This window comes from Cricetulus griseus, chromosome 5 (genome assembly GCF_003668045.3).
Source record: "Cricetulus griseus strain 17A/GY chromosome 5, alternate assembly CriGri-PICRH-1.0, whole genome shotgun sequence".
Classification (NCBI taxonomy): Eukaryota; Metazoa; Chordata; class Mammalia; order Rodentia; family Cricetidae; genus Cricetulus; species Cricetulus griseus.
This window is the reverse complement of record NC_048598.1, coordinates 60,919,485-60,940,235: the sequence shown is the minus strand read 5'-3', so window position 1 is coordinate 60,940,235 and position 20,751 is coordinate 60,919,485. Positions and strand designations below refer to the sequence as shown.

At 37.9% G+C, this 20,751-nt stretch overlaps 1 protein-coding gene across 4 annotated transcripts in view; it reads left to right on the top strand.

Moving 5' to 3' along the window:
• Positions 1-222: 222 nt before the first annotated feature.
• The window catches only part of Rab3gap1 (RAB3 GTPase activating protein catalytic subunit 1), a 64,396-nt gene continuing 43,867 nt past the window's right edge, over positions 223-20,751 (top strand). For 3 of the 4 annotated variants that reach the window (XR_003485750.2, XM_027417757.2, XM_027417759.2), the window contains exons 1-6: positions 223-300; positions 396-451; positions 4,510-4,585; positions 12,594-12,726; positions 15,502-15,580; positions 17,760-17,879. Coding sequence is in view for 3 of the 4 variants with exons in the window: in XM_027417757.2 (XP_027273558.1) it covers positions 283-300; positions 396-451; positions 4,510-4,585; positions 12,594-12,726; positions 15,502-15,580; positions 17,760-17,879 (482 nt within the window). In the remaining variant the exon portion in view is untranslated. The remainder of the gene's footprint in view (positions 301-395; positions 452-4,509; positions 4,586-12,593; positions 12,727-15,501; positions 15,581-17,759; positions 17,880-20,751) is intronic. The other variant, XM_035445073.1, reaches the window with a different exon arrangement.

Here is a 20,751-nt window from a genome sequence, read left to right as displayed (position 1 = left end):
AACCTAGGTCTCTTGAAAGAGCAGTGGGTAGTCTTGACCGCAGAGCCATCTCTCCAGCCACTACAGGCTTTAAAAAATATTATTAAGCAACCTAGAGGGAAAGTGGAAGTCACTCTAAATCTTCCTGCTTGGAGAAAAGGGTACCACTTCCTCCATGGGCGGGCCTTGCCGAGGCCACACCCACTCCACACTGAAGTCCCGCCCAGGGTTCCTCGGTGTCCGCCTCCTAGCTCCCTTCTTCCCGGCAGCCTTCGCGCGCGGCCTGGCGCTCCGCTCCGCAAGATGGCGGCGGACAGTGAGGTGAGTTCTGCTCCCCGGGTGCGTCTGTCACAGGGTTCTGCCGGCCACGTCAGCGGCCCGCGGCTTAATGTCTGCGCTCTTCTCTTTCCCCGCAGCCCGAGTCCGAGGTGTTTGAGATCACGGACTTCACCACGGCTTCTGAGTGGGAAAGGTGAGTAGAGCGTTTGGTCCTCAGTGGTCCCGGCGGCATCACACAGGTGACGCTGGTTCTGAGGGAGACGCCCACGTTTCGTGTCTCTCCTGTGCCCTGGCCAGCTATGGCTTCTTCCGCATCATCGGGGCAGGTCAGACAAACCTTCCGACTCCGCCTTTAAAAAAAAGTTGCGTTGACTTCCAGACCACTTCCCTGACACCGAAAACCATTTCCGAAGTCGCCCCTGTGCCTTCTGCTTTCATGTCGGTTTGCCTCAGTTGTCATCATGAGGTGTCAGCGAGGCAGCTGCTGTGTTTTCTTCCCGTGTTTATGGGAAGAGGCTTTCCTTTAGGGGACTGATGGCTGTCCGTCTGCCGTCCTCCCACCATCTCCATCCTGTCTTCCAGAATAAATTATTTACACATTTAAAAAACTTATTTCTTTATTTCTTTCCTTTCTGCCCTCCTCCTCTTTATTTTTACAAACAGTGTGACTACATACGTCTTTGGAATGTTTTGCTTCATATCATAACATTTTAAATTTGGTGATGTGCCCAGGCTTCCTGAGCTTGTCACCGAAGTTAGTTGAAAGCTAAGTTTGTTTACATGATTGCTTAGATTGTGCTTTTCTGTTCATTGTCACAGAAACCCTTTAGTTATGGATACCGAGGTCATTTTATTGTTGCGATGTTTATAGGCTTTCCAGTTTGTGCGTCTCATATCAAATGGTGGCAGAGGAAAATATAAAAGATCCTTGATAGAATAGTACTTTGACCTGTATGTCCATCCACCACACTTCGTAAGTCAGTAAATCTAACACACTAGCAAGACTTTATGAGAAAGTACTCTGTCCTGAGATATCCTAAAGATGGGGAAATCTATACCTTCAAAAAATCCCAACAAATAGTTAAAATGTTAGTTGGTAGTAACTACAAAGATCCAGTTAGATAGGGGAATGTGGACTGCAAAATTGTTGAAATTTTTGTAGGGAAAAGACAGGAGATACCCTGCTTTAAAAATGAGAAGGGAAAGGAAGCCTGGTGGGGTGGCACCTGACTATAATCTTGGCTACTGGGAAGGCTGAGTTGGAAGGATCACTTGAGGTAAGGAAATTATTACCATCCTGAGCAATCTAACAGATCTCATCTAAAGAAAGAAAATGGAAAATGGTTAAGGGGTTTGGTTAGACAGAGAAGGGACTGACATTGCTAGACATATAAGTAAGGAGCTATCACTGGGAAATAAATAAAAATAAGGAAGTGAGACCCCCTTCTAAAGCCAAGTGGAGGAATCTAGAGTTGGTGGATTTGACTAAAAAGTTTCAAACTTGGCTGTATCAAAATTTGCTGGTCTCTACTCTCAACATTTCCCATTAATGTAGGTTTTAGGTTAGATCCCCAAATTTGCTTTTCTGGTCTCAGGTGATACAAATGCTGCTTAATAAAGTGGTAAGAGATTTTGGCCAGATGGTACAAGGATTGTTTGATTAAGTTGTTACATTGTGGTAAAATGAAGTAAGCAATTCACCTTGATTCATAAAGTGGAACTGTAATTAGTTGAATAGAATGAACTAGATTTTGGAAGATGAGCTTAATGTAACTTTTAGGGGAAGACTCAACCATGAAACTTCCCTTACTTTCCTAAAAGAATGTAGGTAAGTATCAAAGTAACCAGAGGGCAGTTTTGGGCATGTTGACTCTAAGGTTGGTATTTCAAATATAGTAGAAAAATATAATTTGATCTTGGAGGATGAGTGATAAGGAAATATCAGTGGCCAGTTTGGGGAATGGAAAAATGATAGTTTTCCACTAGTTGAATAACTTATAATTTCCTGAGGGGAGCTGGAGAGATGGTTCACTGGTTAAGAGCACTGGCTGATCTTCCAGAGGACCCAGGTTCAATTCTAAGCACTCTCATGACGGTTCCCAACCATTTGTAACTTGTTTCAGAGGATTTGACACACTCTTCTGGCCTCCATGGGTACCAGGGACACATGTGGTGCATAGACTTACATGTAGGAAAAACACCCACATGCATATAAATAAATTAATTTAATGAGGCTGCCGTAAATAAAAAAAAAGAAGGTTCCTGCTGTTACTGAAAGTATAGTCTAGCAGAAGAGATGGGCATGAGTCAGATAATATGACTGAGTCTGTAATTACAAGCTGACCTAAAAGCTATGAAGGGAAATAGAAAGAAAATACATTCTTCCAAAAGTATATACAAAAAAGCCTATTTAGGAGAAGGAGTTAAGTGACTCAATCAGCTAATATACAGAGAATTGTTAAAGAAAAAAGTTATAAATTTTTCTAGTCAAATCTCAATATTTGTAGGGTATAATTGCCTCATAGCAAGCACTGATAGAGTTACTAAGTAAAAATATTTTAAGATGGCTCTTTTACTCTGAAAATTATATTTTAAATTATTTTTATTATAACAATAATACCTTTCACTGAAGATAGCCATTAAATTTTTGACAATTTTCTTTTGCATATGTGTAAACTTTTTAGATCACATTGTATCAATGAGTGCTTCTATGGCTTTTCTTCATTTAACATATGGACACTTTTCTTATTTCCTCAAATGTTCTCCAGAACAATTTTTAATAGGTCCATATTAGTCTAGTGAGTGGACGTGTCATTAACTTATAATTGTTTGCTGCAATTGCACATTAAAGTAGCTCCCAGGTTTTGCTTTCATAAAAAGTACAGTGCAGTTTTAGTGCTCTCTGTGCAGTTAGGGGTTGCTTGGGATTGAACTCAATCTTTCTGATAAGTACTATACCAATGGACTATATTCCTAGACCCCTGCAGTGGCTCTCCATTGGATATAGTTTACATTTTTATTTGTTTTGTTAATGTGAACTTATTTCTATTTCATTCATCTTCAAATTTAGCAATTGTCATTTGTGTGAACTCCACCAAAGTGAATTCATATATGAATAATTATTGTTTTCATTTTAAGTAGTTAGTCAAATCACAAGCTGATTTATTACTTGATGTCATTATTGTCTTAAAAGAAATGTGCTAACTCATAATGCTATTGAAGGAAAAATCTGATGCCTTTAAAAACATTTAACTTTAATTACTCCAGAAGCTCTTTCTAGAAGTTTTAGGTAGCAGTGCTACTGCTATATTGTATCATATTTCTCTCAACATAAGCAGCTTGACAGTTTTCACTTGCTCATGTTGAGCTAATATGATGCTAATCAAATTTAGTCAACCTTTAAAGATTTACTTATTATTTATATTGTATGTAAAAATGTTATGCTTGCCGGGCGTTGGTGGCGCACGCCTTTAATCCCAGAACTTGGGAGGCAGAGGCAGGCAGATCTCTGTGAGTTCGAGGCCAGCCTGGTCTCAGAGCGAGTGCCAGGATAGGCTCCAAAGCTACACAGAGAAACCCTGTCTCGAAAAACCAAAAAAAAAAAAAAAAAAAAAAAAAAAGTTATGCTTGCATGTATGTATGTGCATGCCATATGTGTCTATTATCCTCAGACCAGAAGAAGGTGTTCGATCTTCTAGAACTAGAGTTATAGGTTGTGTGAGCCACTGTGTGGGCGCTGGAAATGAAAATTTTGAGGGTAGAGAGAAGTGATCAGTTGTATAATTACCTTTAATAAGTATTATTTTAATCTGTTAGTTTTTTACTTCTCTTCTAAATTAATTGTGTCATATTAACAGAGGATTGCTCGACTGGCATTCGAGAGGCCAAAGGTAGTCTGATCTCTGAGTTCGAGACCAGCCTGGTCTACAAAGCTCGTTCCAGGTTAGCCAGAGCTGTTGTTTCACAGAGAAATCCTGTCTCAAAAAACAACAACAAAAAAAGAGGATTGTTCTTAATTTATATTTTGTGGAAAAAAGACTTTTATTGAGTGAATAGATTCAAATGAATCAAAAATTAAGAATTCTTGAACTAAACAATGTTGCTTCCTCTTTTGTTCTATACCTAAGTTAGGATCATAGTATTAAATTTCTTGAGCATTCTCTTATCATCTCTGATCTTTTTAAAGAAATTATTTAGTAATAGGAAAAACATGTTTGATTATGTATTTAGAAAATTTTCCCTCCTTCTTAGGTTTATTTCCAAAGTTGAAGAAGTCTTGAATGACTGGAAACTGATTGGAAACTCTCTGGGAAAGCCACTTGAAAAGGTCAGATCTATTTGCTTGTCTCTCTAGATTGAGATTTACTCTGAAATCCTATTTTTATGTCCTTTGCAACAGATGATGCAATTGAATTAAATGTTTAATTTTTAAATTATATATAGTCTTTATGAACATCAAATAGCTGATGAATTTGAATTTGGATTTGGATTAATAGCAAATGATACATGTGAGACATTTGTGAGACCTACTTACTTATTGATTGATTTGGGTTTTTTTGAGACAGGGTCTTAACTATGTAGCTCTGGTTATTCTAGAACTTATTATGTAGGCCAGGCCGACCTTGAAATCAGAGATCTGTCTGCCTCTGCCTCTGCCTCCCCAGTGCCAGGATTGTCATCAGGGCTCGCTTGTGAAACATTTTTTAAATCAAAGTTTTATATATGATGGATTTCTTTGTGTGGTTTCATTGATTTCTTCTGAGTTTATTTTTTTCAAAATTGAAGTTTTCTTTTAGCCAATAAGTAATTTTTCAAAGTTTTTAATTGATCATAGAGAAATTGGACTTTCCAGTAGTTCATTAATGAGAAAACACTGTGGTAAAACAACTCATGATATAATTATCAGCTGCAGTTACTTTGCTAAGTTTGTATTGATATTGTACTATTAAGCTTATGTAGATGCTTAGTTAATCTTTAAAAAAAACTATGTTTGTATGTAGGCATTGGTTCTTTCCTCCTACCAAGTAGGTCCTGGGGTTCAAAGTAGGTCACTGGGCTTGGTGGCAAGTATTCTTACCTTACATGTTGAGTCATCTTACTGTCCCTAATCTTTTAAAGTAAAATTGATTGTTGTTTTTATTATTATCATGAAAAGACCTCTCAATCTCAATATTTGCTACAGAATTCAACTTGATGGTAGTGATAAAAGAATTTAGGCAGTAAGATTTTTTTCTCTCATATGAATATGATCAAAAAGGCATAAAGAAATCACAGTATTTAAAGATATGTTGGAATATATAGAGTAAATTGTTGTACTATGTTAAAACATTTTCATTGAAATTTTTGAATAAGGAAAAAACATGAAGTTCTCTAACAGATCTTTTTGTTTCACTTGAAACAGAGTTTGTATAGATTGCAACAAGATTAAGGGCACCTTCAGCTGGATGTATCTGAGAGGCAAAAAGATTTGTATTTTTAAAACGAGCTGTCTCAGCTATTTGTGAGATCTGATATGCATTCTTGAATTCTTTGATTTATATGTATTAGCTAAGTACGTGGTATGTATCAGGGTTAGTGATAGAAATAGTGAAGAAAGTTAGATCCATGCTGCCATCAAGGTAAGTTCTCCTGAGAGAAAGAAATAATGAAGAAATAAGATTAAGATACTAGGTGCTAGAATTTAAGTCAGTAGTGCGTTTATAGTAGATTCATACTTTAGGCAATATAGTTGAGGCTGAAGAGGTGTTATCTCTGGCCCAGTTCTCACTCTTAGTGCATCAATAGGTGAAGAATGAAGCAGATTTGTGTTTTTTTTTTGTAATTTTTTTTGTTAGTTCAAATTAGGAACAAGCTTGTTTTACATGTCAATCCCTTCTCCCTCTTCCTCCCCTCCTCCCAACCCTCCCCCCTTGCCCCCAAGCTACCCCCACCCCATCCACCCTCCATTCCCCAGGCAGGGTAGGGCCCTTGATGGGGGCTCCCCAAAGTCCACCACATCATTCTGGGCCAGGCCTAGGCCCTCCCCCATGTGTGCAGGCCGAGAGTGCATCCCTTTACATGGAATAGGCTCTCAAAGTCCCTTCTTACACCAGGGAAAAATACTAATCCACTACCAGGGGCCCCCTACAGTGCAGAGGCCTCCTAACTGACATCCATGTTCAGGGGTCTGGATCAGTCCTGTACTGGCCTCCCAGGCAGCAGTCTGGGGTTCATGTGCTCCCCCTTGTACAGGCCAGCTGTTTCTGTGGGTTTCACCAGCCTGGTACCGACCCCTTTGTTCTTCATTCCCTCTCTGCAACTAGGTTCCAGAGTTCAGTTCAGTGTATATCTATGGGTGTCTGCCTCTGCTTCCATCAGCCACTGGATGAGGGCTCTAGGATGGCATATAAGACAGTCATCAGTCTCATTATAGGGGAAGGGCATTTCGGTTATTCTCTCCACCATAGCCTAGATTGTCAGTTCGTGTCATCCTTGTAGGTCTCTGGAAATCTCCCTAGTGCCAGATCTCTCCTCAGACCTATAATGGCTCCCTCTAATATGGTATCTCTTCTCCTGTTCGCCTCTATTCTTCCCCCAACTCAATATTTCTGCTCCTCCATTTCCTCTGCTCCTCTCCTCTTCTCCTCCTCTCATTCTGGCAGCTCCCTCTCCCCTACCCTCATGTTCCCAATTAGCTGAGGAATTCCTGCCCCTTCCCATTCCTGGGGTCCATGCATTTTTCCCTTAGAGTCCTTCTTGTTTCCTAGTTTCTTTGGTGAAGAGGATTGTTCGCTGGTAATCCTTTGCTCTATGTCTAAAATTCATATATGAGTGAGTACATACCATGTTTGTCTTCTTGTGACTGGGTTACCTCACTCAGGATGGTTTCTTCTAGTTCCATCCATTTGCCTGCGAATTTCAAGATTCCATTGCTTTTTTTCTGCTGAGTAGTAGTCAATTGTATAAATGTACCATATTTTCTCTACCCATTCTTCAGTTGAGGGGCATCTAGGTTGCTTCCAGGTTCTGGCTATTACAAACAATGCTGCTATGAACATGGTTGAACATATGTCTTTGTTGTATGAATGTGCATTATTTGGGTATATACCCAAGAGAGGAATTGCTGGATCTTGATGTAGACTGATTCCCATTTTTCTGAGCAGCCGCCATATTGATTTCCAAAGTGGTCTTACAAATTTGCACTCCCACCAGCAATGGAGGAGAGTTCCTTTTTCTCCACATCCTCTCCATCATAGATTGTCATTGGTGTTTTTGATTTTAGCCATTCTGACAGGTGTGAGGTGGTATCTCAGAGTTGTTTTGAGTTGCATTTCTCTGATGGCCAAGGATTTTAAGCACTTTCTTTTTTTTCAATTTTATTTATTTATTATGTATATAACATTCTGCTTCCATGTATATCTGCACACCAGAAGAGGGCACCAGATCCCATAACGAATGGTTGTGAGCCACCATGTGGTTGCTGGGAATTGAACTCAGGACCTCTGGAAGAGCAGTCAGTGCTCTTAACCTCTGAGCCATCTCTCCAGCCCTTGAGCACTTTCTTAAGTGTCTTTCAGATGATCCAAAAAGAAAAAATTAAAAACCACCACAACAAAAAAATCCAAATGAACCTATAATCTTACTTGAAGTTGGGGGAAATTTAAGAAATGGTCTTTGAAATTCTTTTACCTTTGAATTTTATTATTCTATGGAGCTGGGGAAAATTGCAAGTGCTTTTTATGAAATGTTAAATTTAGATATGTCATGATCCTGATAATATGCCAACTCTTACCCCTTTGAAAAATTAATGAAAGAAGAATTATTAACTTTAGAATATTAATAGAAGACTAATGAATGACCCCTGTAGCATTGAAATGAGTTTGGATTTTTCATACTCAGCAGATTGGAGTGACACTGACTTCCATACTTGAGAAGTTCATATGGCAAATGTACAATGAATTTAACTGTAGTTTTCCTCTAGCTTTTCTGTAAGTCAAATTTGGGACAGACACCAACTATAAATATCTGGGATTCCTTTAAGAAATTAGATGAGGGTCAGTCACAGAGAATTCAGTGTCTCTAAAATGACATGAAAAATAAAAGCATTACTGAGCTGCTCATAATTTTTTGGGATGGAATAGAACTATGTAAAATAAGATCTTTTGATTTTATTTTTTTAATTTTTCATTTTTTGTTTAAGGAGTAGCCATAATGTTGATTGTGTCTTTGGATACAATCGAGGAAAATAATTAGTATTTTATTATATTTCCTACTTTCAAGTTTGAAGTTTGAAGAAGATTTTTGTTATATTTGGTAATGGCTGACCTTTTTATTTTTGTTGTGTAAATGTCAAGAGAGCTCATTTTAATAACAGTGATACCTGTGGGCTGAAAAGTCACACTGCTTATGTCAGAGTTCTGGTATTGTTGCTCATTTATTAATTAATGACACTATGTGCTCAGTCAGCATTAGCTGTTATTACTGCCACTCTATTACGATTGTTCAGAGGCTAGAAAATGATAATAAGAGTACAAACAAATAGGATATAAGCATATAGGACAACTTAATACATTTTTTGGCAATAAAAATGTATTTATTCTTTAAAGAATCTAGCTGTTAAACACCTAGCACCTAAGGGGGAGTGTTCTATAATGAATCTGTGTCTGAAAAGTTTAATTAAAATAGATGACAGGTCTCTGTGGATATGTTTAGATGTTTCTTTGTGGGGGGGTGGGCAGTGTTTGAAACAGGGTTTTTTTGTGGCTCTTGAGGCTGTCCTGGAGCTAGGTCTTGTAGACCAGGCTGATCTCGAACTCACAGAGATCTGCCTGCATCTGCCTCCCAAGTGCTGGGATTAAAGGTATGTGCCACCACTGCCCTGCTTAGATTTTTCTTAATGTGTATTTTTAAAGATTTGCTTACCAATTATAGTATAAATAAATGAGTGATAAGTTTTTCAGCATGAACGTTGTCAATATAAATTTTGAAACTTAATCTTGTCTGAGACATACACCACTAAAAGCAATTGAGCCATACAAACAATTTTTTTTCTATTTTGAGAATTTAATCACAACATTTCTCCCTTCCCTTTCCTTTCTCAAAACACTCCTGCTCTCCTTCAAATTCATGGCCTCTGTTTTCCATCAATTGTTTTTATGTGCGTGTGTGTGTGTGTGTGTGTGTGTGTGTGTGTGTGTGTGTGCGCGTGCGCGTGTGTGTGTGTGTGTGTGTGTGTGTGTGTGTGTGTGTGTGTGTGTGTGTGTACATACACAAATATGTATATACATACATATTTCTAAATGTAACCTGTTCAGTTTATTTAATGCCACCTGTATGTATGTTTTCAGGGCTGGCTGTTTGTCAATGAACAACCAGTTGGGAAAGGTCACCTCTCCCATTTCCCACTTTCCTCAGTTCTTTGTGTAGACCTCATGGACTTTACTTTGTCCAATTTGACACATTCATTGGTGTCATCCTTGTTTAACTCACATTTGGGCAGTCATGTTGGTGAGAGTTTTTGGGTGTATCTTCTGATATCATTAGGAAACACAGTCTTAAAGCAAACTCCCCAATCCTCTGGCACTTAACAGTCTTTTTACCTTCTCTTCTGCAATCTTCCTAAACTGTAAGTGTAAGAGTGTTTTGTAGATGTAGCAACTTGGACTGGTATTCACAACTCTGCATTTTGACTGGTTGTGGTTTTTTGTAATGGTCTCTGTAATTGCAAAGAGATGTTTCCTTGATGAGGGGTGAAGACTACACTTACCTGTGGTTCTAAGGACAAATGTTTATAGATTGTTGTTAGGGATTATGCTGTTTAGTAAATTACTGACTAGATTCTCCTCCAGTAACCATGACTTCTCTAACACTGAGTACTTAGCTAGGTTTCCGGTGGTACCAGACACGGTCTCCCTCTTGTTGAGAGGGTCTTAGGTTCAATTAGAGAGCAATTGTTACTGCCAAGGCATGTGCCCCACTACTGCACCTATTGTGCTTTTCTGGTCATTTTTGTGGTTCATAAACATCATAGCTGGGTTTGACTGTTCCTTGCCTTCCTCTGGAAGCTTGCATGGCAGCTTCTGGTAACATGAAAGCAGTACTTGGGGAGGAGGCATTAAGGTCAGTTGCAGTACAAGGGGTCTCTGGGCTCTGTTTCTGAAGTGCAAGGTATTTTCAGCAATAGGGATATACCTTCTGCCTCTGTTGGAGAACCAAGGGCAACAGCAATAGGCTGTATGTTTTGGGAGTCTCTGGGACAGCTCTGGCCAACAGCTCAAAAGGGCCTTCTTGGGTCTGGTGTTGGATTTTTTGTTAGGTGGTCCTTGGCTCTTTAAGGGAGCACCATCAGCCTACCCGACAAAGGTTCATTATTTATACATGAAGTTACATGTATTACAGATTTGTGTGTGTGTGAATTGTTAATAGTATAATTCCTTGTGACTTTTCCCGACATGTTTATTGTTATTTTATTCCTTTCTTCTCTATTTACCTCTGTCCATCCCCAAAGAGCTCCCCCTTTTCCTATTTACCTGATTAGATTGTTTGTATCCTGCATTCCCCTTTCTTATTTTTTTTTTTTTTTTTTGTTGTTGTTTTTGTTTTTTGAGACAGGTTTTTCCTGTGTAGTTTTAGAGCCTGTCCTGGAACTAGCTCTTATAGATCAGGCTGGTCTTGAACTCACAGAGGTCTGCCTGCCTCTACCTCCCAAGCATTAGGATTAAAAGTGTGCACCACCACTGCCTGGCATCTTTCTTAATTCTTAAGAAATGTCTTAGCCCAAACTATTTATTTGCTTACTTTTGGCCCTGTAATGAAATTACTCTATAACTTATTGTAAGCAACATAAATCTTATATATTAACTATTTATACACATGCAGTTTTATGTGGGTTTGATTACAGAAACTAACATTCTTTAAATAATGAAAAAATTAATATGCAGTTTTATTAAATGATGTCTTGACTTATGTTTTCCTTCTTGGCTTGATATAGATCACATTTTGTTTTATAAATGCAATAGAAGTATTTTTTATAAAAATAATTTAAAACTAATAATTTTGTGGGGACGTTGGCAATTGCGTTGTTTTTTTTTCAAGACAGAGTTTTTCTCTGTGTAGTCCTGGCTGTCCTGGAACTCACTTTTGTAAGCCAGACTGGCTTTGAATTCACAGATATCCACCTGTCTCTGCCTCCAAAGTGCTGGTATTAAAAACATTCGCCACCACTACCCAGTGGCAGTTACATTTTTATTTCTATGATTTTATTTTATTTTATTGTGTTTTGAGTTGGTGTTTGACTCTGTATTACAGGCTGTCTTAGAGCTCAAAAACCCCGGCTGGTCTTGAACATGTCTTAACTTTGTTGTTCATTTATTTTTAGTCTGAAATGCAGAATATGTGAATTTATTCTTTTAAGATTGTGTTATTTGTGTGAGTGCCTGCATGTATGTCCATGTACCCTATATATATGCCTGTAGCCTCTGTTGCCAACTGAGGTTGGTTGGGTCCTCTGAAACTGGAGTTAGAAGCAGTTTTGTGAGCCACTGTGGGTGTTGGGAACTGAACCCAAGTGCTCTTAACAGCTGAGCCATCTCTCTCTGGCCCTGATGGAGAAGATGTGAACCAGTAACACATTCATTGCCTGGTATTTTTTCAGTAAATGTTGATTGTTTTCCCAGAATACATGATTAATCCCTTGCTTTGTTGTATGTTGCATAAAGCACACAGTTTAAACAGGTTATATTTAGTTGACTAGTTTTTTTTTTTAACAAATATTGGATTTTCTGTTTATTCATTATTGCAAACTTGACATAAAATTATTTGTAGGATTTTTGTAAGTCACTTGATATTTAATACTCTGGAGTTTTTTTGTTAATTTAATTTATTTATTATGTATACAACATTCTGCTTCCATGTATATCTGCACACCAGAAGAGGGCACCAGAGCTCATTACAGATGGTTGTGAGCCACCATGTGGTTGCTGGGAATTGAACTCAGGACCTCTGGAAGAGCAGTCAGTGCTCTTAACCTCTGAGCCATCTCTCCAGCCCCAGGTTTTTTTTTTTTTTTTTTTTTTTTTTTTTTTTAACACATTTGTGTGTGTATGCATGTGCTCATGTGTGCTTATGCCATGGTATACAGGTGGAGGTTAGAGGACAACTTGGTCAATTCTCTGTTTTAAATAGCCACTGTAATAAACTATTTATGCTTTTTTTTTTTGCCTCTATTATATAGAAGATAACTATAGACTGTAACTCTCCAATTAATGGGTAGAAAAGAGGGGTGAATCCTGTGCATAGTAAACACTATAATGACTTGAATAAGTTGGCTGTTTTTCCTATTCTGCTGTTAAATGCAGGGTATATTTACTTCTGGCACTTGGGAAGAGAGATCAGATGAAATTTCCTTTGCTGACTTCAAGTTTTCAGTTACTCATCATTACCTTGTACAAGAGTCTACTGATAAAGAAGGAAAGGATGAAGAATCAGAGGGTATGTTTTTTATTGGTCATATTTGTACATTCTTGACTTTTAAGAGTGTCTATAACTTTTAGTTATTTAAGTTTTCATAACTCAGTAATATCCATAGGAAATGTTTTGTTTTTGTTTTTCCACATCTGAAGTAGATTATGAGCTAATACTGTATCTGAAGTAGAGAAAGAAGTACAGTGACAGTCATTTTAAAATTGGCTGAATCAGCAAATATTTATGGATTAACTAATGTGCTAAGTACTAAGTCCTTTTGGATGAGATTTTACATGAGATGTGTATTTCAGTATGGAAGATAACAGTTTTTAACTGTAAAAGGAGGTAGAAAGTGATAAATGACATCACAAGGACAGGTGAAATTCCATTGAAGTTTGCATGGGGGGGGGACTCTTAATCAGGAGAGATCAGGTAACGTTATTTGGAGATTGAAACGAATAAGCTAGCCTGTGAAGGAATGCAAGCAAAGGGAATTTGTTGGCTAATAGTATGGTATAGTATTTTAGATATGTTTGTAGGAAGTGTATTAAAATTCTGATTGTTTGGACTTTCTAGTTACCTTTCCAAACTTGTATTATTTCTTTTGTAAATACTAAGTACTTGGAGGGTTAATGTGAAGATTTAATGAGATATTGTACCTAAGCCCTTATCCCAGTATTGATCTGTGCTCAGTATTTAGTCAGTGAAGTTTATAATTGTTAGTAGGTCATGTAATCTAAAATCTGTTCTGAGATGCACTAGTGTGTAACAGTGAGCAAAGTGTTGAATAAGCACAAATTTCAGCTGCTCATAGTCCCCCCTTTTCATCCTAAGATGCTTGAAACCATACACAGTACCAAACCTTCTATATAATATGTTTTACAAATGCACAAATCTGTGACATAGTATAATTTATAAATTATCATTATAAGAAATTGCCAACAGCAAATAGTAAAATAGAACAGTTATAGTGATATTTTACAAATAAAACTTACTTAAAATGAATTATTTTTGAAACTTACCATTAAATGTCACTGGCCCATATTTGGTAGGAAACTCCAAAAAAAGCAAACCAAAACTATAGATAAGATGGAAGAACTTTACTCGTCACAGTCTTTTTGGGGGAAAAAAAAATTCTGCACTTTTGTTGCTCTTTTTTTTTTTTTTTTTTTTTTGTCAAAGCAGGTTTTCATTTGTAAGCGTGGGCCTGAAGTGTCTGCTTTTCTTACACAGGCATAGCATGATACCCTTTTCTGTTATATATAGTCCTACAGACAAAGCTATATAACTTATGTATTTAGATTTAGAAAGTAATAACATTGATCAGATAGATAGACACATACATAAAGATAATCATGTAGCAAAATAAAACAAGCAGAAGATAAGTATCTGTTTTGGGAGAAGGAAGAGGAAGGAAATGTGTGCATTTTGTGGAATAATAATCCCAGTCATGTTGTGCCTACCTAGGAAAAGCAGACACTTCAGGTCCATGCTTACAAATGATAACCTGCTTTGACCAAGAAAAAAAAAAAGTAACAAACATTGTGCTAGTGTTATATTGACAAATGAAGGAAATTATTCAAAATAAACAAAGTTTTGTTTATTTCAAGAAAGCCCTTATATTAAGTGAGGTGAGGTGCTTCAGAACAGTGTCTCTGAGATGGCAAATGAAGAGGGTTTGTGTATGAGAAGATGAGTGAATTGAAGGTAGTTAAGCTATTGTTGCTTGTGCTGGTGTACTATGAAGTTTCTTTTTTATTTGGTTGTGATTAAAGCTGTAATTAATGGAGAGAGTAAGAAGTAAAACTTTAACTTAGAGTTATACATTTAAAGCTATATTACCAACAGTTAAAAGATTGAGAGCTTTCATTGTTTTGGAGTTCATCATTTTTTGGTTATTCAGGGTTTCAGAATGTTGATGCTTTTCCATTTATTTAGAATATTAGTAAAATACATAATAAATTTGCTAAGAAATTATAACTAAAAGGATGCATTTTATAAACACTTTTTTTTGGGGGGGGGGTTGAGACAGGATTTCTCTGTGTAGCTTTGGAGCCTATCCTGGCACTCACTCTGGAGACCAGGCTGGGCTCGAACTCACAGAGATTCGCCTGCCCCTGCCTCCCGAGTGCTGGGATTAAAGATGTGTGCCACCAACGCCCAGCATAAGCACGTATTTTATGTTTTAAATTTGTTATATATTTATGAATGTATATAATGGTAATTTGTGTCAGTGCCTGATCAGAATGTAAGTGCTAAAAATACATGTGTTAGAAATGAGAAACTGGGGGGCTGGAGAGATGGCTCAGAGGTTAAGAGCACCAACTGCTCTTCCAGAGGTCCTGAGTTCAATTCCCAGCAACCACATGGTGGCTCACAACCATCCCTTATGCGATCTGGTGTCCTCTTCTAGTGTGCAGATATACATGGAAGCACAATGTTGTATACATAATAAATAAAAAATGAGAAACTAAGTAGAGAAAGGTTTTAAAATTTTTTTTAAAGGTGTCAAGGGGTAGTGGTAGTGAATGCCTTTAATCCCATGGGAGGCAGAGGCATGTGGATCTCTATGAGTTTGAGGCCAGCCAGAGCTATACAGTGAAACCTTGTCTCAAAAAACCAATAGGGGTGGGGGAGGGGAGAGGTGTCTTGGGCTATCTATAAGAGGTGATAAGGATTTGGCAGTAAATCTTTAGCAGTTGCAAGTCTGCAGTCCAATAATATAAGCTTTCCTCAAAGCATGTATAAAGTTGCTTTAAAGTTTAAATAGACATTTTTTTTTATTATCAAATGTTTCTGTAGATGCTATTCCACAGTCAATGCAAGATTTGTTGTGTATGAACAATGACTTTCCTCCAAGAGCACATTGCCTAGTAAGATGGTAAGTATCTTTTTTATGAGGGGTGTGTGTGTGTGTGTGTGTGTGTTTGTAGCATTTTACACAGAAAACAATGCATAGGGGGTAGAAGATATTACAGAAAAATAAAAGGCCCTTTATTTATGCAGACAACAGTTTATTAAAACAAAGGGTTATTTGGCAACAGATATCACTGTCAGGAAGGCAGATTTTTGTTCTTGTTATTCAGGAACTTCCATGAATGTACTGTACAGAGTAATTTCTAGAATTCACTCCCCATTAAGTTATTTCAACACCAGCAACTGGGAGTAGGAAATGGTCAGTAGGTCCATGAAAGTCAGGAACAGATGGAACATTTCTGGAAGAACAGCTAAGAAATTCGTTGTCTCCTGAGGACTCACATCCTGGGTTCTTTTACTTATCTGCTGCCCTCATAAAATGTATCTTTGTTTCACAGTTCAGAGGATGGAGGTGAGCTGAGAAGTGAAATAAATTTGGCCCATGAATCCTTCTGGAAACCCACAAACTATCAGTCATAGCAGCATCTAAACAGTGAACAGAGAGTTTTTATATACTGCACTCCAAGGGTTTTCTTGAGAAAGTTTGATAAATCAGCATTTATAACTACACATGCAGAGACTAACATAAAATAGGCAAGTAAGAGTAATGTCTTTTATAAATTGTCTTCTTTATTTAAAGATTATTAAATAATTAAGAGTACTGAGAAGATGAGTTGTTGTTAGGCAGAAACAATCACAAGCTTGGCCTTAAATAATTATTATTTTTTAAAAGTTAGGCAGCAGGGACTGGAGCAGCTTACAACCATCTGTAACTCATTTCCAGATCATCCAATGCCCTCTTCAGGCCTGTGTTGGCACCAGGCATACATGTGGTACATAGCTATACATGCAAGCAAATCATTCTTAAAGATACAGACACAGGCAGCAAATGTGGCTTTAAGTGACTTGGCAACTAAATGAAAAAATGTCATTGTAGTTACAATAGCAAGATGAAGCCATACATAGCCTAATAATTTTATGACCCCTGTCTAATATGTGTTCTTGAATAAAGGCATGCAAGAAAAATTTTAAGATACTTATAACTGTGTCTAGTTTTAAACAGTACATGTATATTAGGTCTGGCAATTGTTTTCCTGCCATTTACATATTCTACATTGTTGTACATAATACCATTAGTTATTTTAGATGAGATTTCACTTATTCTTTCATATTATAAACTGAACTTTTATTTGTGTGTGGTATGTAGTATGCATGTGAGTGAGACTGTGTGTGTGTGTCTCATATGTGCCATGGCGTACTTGTGGATATAATAGGAAAGCCTTGTGCACTTAGTTTTTTCCTTTATTCTGTGGGTTCTGGGGATTGGACTCATGTTGCCAGGCTTGTGTGACAAGAGTCTTTTTGCTGGCTTGCAAAGTGAATTTTTTTTTTTTTTTTGCAAAGTGAATTTTTAAGACAAAATTGTTGTTTAGCGGTTACTATAATTTCAACAAATGACTTCATTTTTAATGAATAGAGGGGGCTGAAGAAGATGAAAGTACTTCTTAAAGAAAACTCAGGGGCTGGCGGTGGTGGCGCACACCTTTAAGCACTCAGGAGGCAGAGGCAGGCGGATCTCTGTGAGTTCGAGACTAGCCTGGTCTACAAGAGCAAGTGCCAGGACAGCCTCCAAAGTCAAAGAGAAACCCTGTCTCGAAAAACCAAACCAAAACAACAACAACAAAAAGAAAACTCAGGGCCTGGGATTAGATCAGTGGTAGAGCAGTTACCTAGCAAGCATGAGACCCTGTTTTTGACCCTAAACTTTCAAGGAGAAAAATGAAAAAGAAATTCAGGTGGAGGCCAGCGCAAGAGGGCTCAGCAGTAAAAATGCTTTGGACATAAGTCTGACAACTTAAGTTCAATCCCTGGAACCCAGTCAAAGAGAACTGACTTCTGAAAGTTACCTTTGCCCTTCATATGTGCACTGTGGCATAGTTATGAACCACCCCCCCCACACATACACTGACTTTTTTTTGTTTTTTTGTTTTTTTAAAGAAAGATTCAAAATGTACGTCCAGTCGTCAAGTGGGGTAGGAAAAGGAGAAATTCTGGTAGTGCAAATTTATCTTGAATTTTCTATGAGGAAACTTCTCACATTTTTCAAATAATGGGTATCTTTACTGGGTGATTGTCTCTTGAAGGTATGGCCTGCGTGAGTTTGTGGTGATTGCTCCTGCTGCACAGAGTGATGCAGTTCTCAGTGAATCCAAGTGCAACCTCCTTCTTAGTTCCATTTCTATTGCTTTGGGAAACACTGGCTGGTAGGTACACTTACAATAGATATTGAAAATATGTTAAAATACTTTTAATGATATAATTTAGGATGGTAAATGATTATTAAATGTTACTTTTTTTCTATAATGAAAAATTTAGTGCCTACCCTTGCATATTATTATACTAGAATTTTGTTTGAGAGATTAGAGCTGTGCATGATGGAGCAAGTCTTTAATCCCATCACTCAAGAGGCTTGGGGAAGAGGATCATAAATTCAAGGCCAGCCTGGACTGCATAGTGAAACCTTGTCTCAAAAGAAAAATAACAAACCAAGATCCCCAAAAGGAGTGTCATTAATTAGTAAAATATTTTTGGAGGTCATTCCTAAAGAAAATGCAATATTGCTTGTATATTTCAAATGAAGGATGAATTTTACTGCAAAATCTAATTTTAAAATTTGTGCCATATTAGATACTATCTTGGGATTAACTTTTTTTTGTGTGTGGTTTTTTGTTTTGTTTTTCTTTTTAAAATTTAAATTAGAAACAAGCTTGTTTTACATGTCAATCCCTCTCTCTCTCCCCTCCTCTCCTGCCCCTCACCGGCCCCCTATCCCATCCCCTTTCTGCTCCCCAGGGAGGGTGAGGCCGTCCATGGGGGATCTTCAGGGTCTGTCATATCATTTGGAGTAGGGCCTAGGCCCTCCCCGCATGTCTAGGCTGAGAGAATATCCTTCTGTGTGGAATGGGCTCCCAAAGTCCATTTGTTTACTAGGGATAAATACTGATCCACTACTAGAGGCCCCATAGATTGTCCAGGCCTCCTAACTGACACCCATGTTCAGGGGTCTGGATCAGTCCTATGCTGGTTTCCCAGCTATCAATCTGGGGTCCATGAGCTCCCCCTTGCTCAGGTCAGCTGTTTCTGTAGGTTTCTCCAGCCTTTGCTCATCAGTCCTCCTTCTCTGCAACTGGATTCTAGGAGTTTGGCTCATTGTTTAGCTGTGGGCGTTTGCTTCTGCTTCTATCAGCTACTGGATGAAGGCTCTAGGATGGCACTTAAGGTAGTCATCAATCTCATTATCAGGAAAGGGCATTTAAGGTAGCCTCTCCACTATTGCTTAGATTGTTAGTTGGGGACATCCTTGTAGATCTCTGGACATTTCCCTAGTGCCAGATTTCTCTTTAAACCTATAATGGCTCCCTCAATTATGGTATCTCTTTTCTTGTTCTCCTCTATCCTTCCTCTGACTCAATCTTCCTGCTCCCTCACGTCCTCCTCTCCCCTCTTTTTCTCCCCTTCTCTTTCTCCTAAACCCTCCCTCTCCATTCTCCCAATTAGCTCAGGAGATCTTGTCCCTTTCCCCTTCTCCAGGGTACCATGAAGGTCTCTCTTAGAGTCCTCCTTATTTCCTAGCTTCTCTGGCAGTGTTGGATTGTAGGCTGGTAATCCTTTGCTCTGTGTGTTTGGTTTTTTTGAGTTAGGGTTTCTCTGTGTAACAGCTCTGGCTGTCCCAGAAGTTGCTTTGTAGACCAGGCTAGCAACCTACAGAGATCCACACCTGCGTCTGCCTCCTGAGTGCTGGGATTAAAGGCGTGCACCACACCACTGCCTGGTTTAGGATTAATTTTTCAAAGAATTCTTTTTATACCCCCCCTTTTTTTTTTTTTTTTTTTTTTTTTTTTTTTTTTTTTTTTGGAGACAGGGTCTCACTATGTAGTCCTGGCTGATCTGAAACACTGACCAGGCTAGCCTTTAACTCCCAGAGTCTTGCCTCATCCTCCCTTCAGTACTGGGATTAAAAGGTGCCACCATATTTGGCACCTCCCTATTCTTAGGTGTTTAAGAACATGATGTTAGCTTTATCCATATTCTGCTATTTTTAGTTGTATTTATTTTGCATATCAGATAGACCAAGAGACTCTAAATGTAAATTTATTAGCAGAAAAATTAATGTACTAGAGTATCCTAAGTGCCCTAAGGAATACTTTGGACCTTTAATTTTTTAAAGTGTTTGGTAGTGTAAGTCTGACTTTTCAGTGGTGGAACCATCTTTCTAGCCCCTTCCTTAAAGAAAACCTGACAAAATTGGAGTATTTACTAGTGTAGCAATATTAACCTGGGAACACATGTTATTGCCTTACTTGTTATTTACTATATTTGTGTTCAATAAATACCATAGGTGTCATATTATATCAACCATTGTTCCTAGGGGGAAATGTATAGGTTTACATGAGCTTTTGGTCATATTCTTATCAATTGTATATTTATGATCTTGTTTCATGTATGTTTCTGTTTAAAGATGCCATATCATGGTCTCATATATTAATATGTATTGTTGATTCACTAAGATTGAGTTCATAGCCAATTCATGAAAGCGTGTAATATGTTTGAATGAAGCATATCTTACACATGTATTCTGTCTGTAAGATGTATTACTGCCTTCAGATCCACCTAGATCATGATAGGACACTTGTTTAGAGTGCTGGAACAGGAAAGCACCTCATTACCTAATTTGAGTTCATCTGGGAGCATACACTTTAGATACACAGATTCTTACTGATCTGCATATTGACAAATAACTTAGTACTGCTAGTATTGATTTGGGGGTTGCAAATAACATTTTAGTGAGTAGGCTAATTTCCAGATGCAGAAATCTGTGAATAGTGTGAATAGTAAGAATCAGCCAGCACTACCTAACATTAAATGGTAAAGTAAGAAATAATTCACCACAAAGTTAGTTTACAACAGTTTCCTTGCTAAAGTGCAAGTGGACTTCATTAGTTATTAGAGTAAGGAGAGAGGAGACTAAATGTATCTTTGTTATAAATGAGAATCTGTGACTTAGAAGTTTTGTTTATTGGGTATTTTAAAATATTTGCAATTAAAATAACAGGATCAGTGTTGAGGTTTAGGATT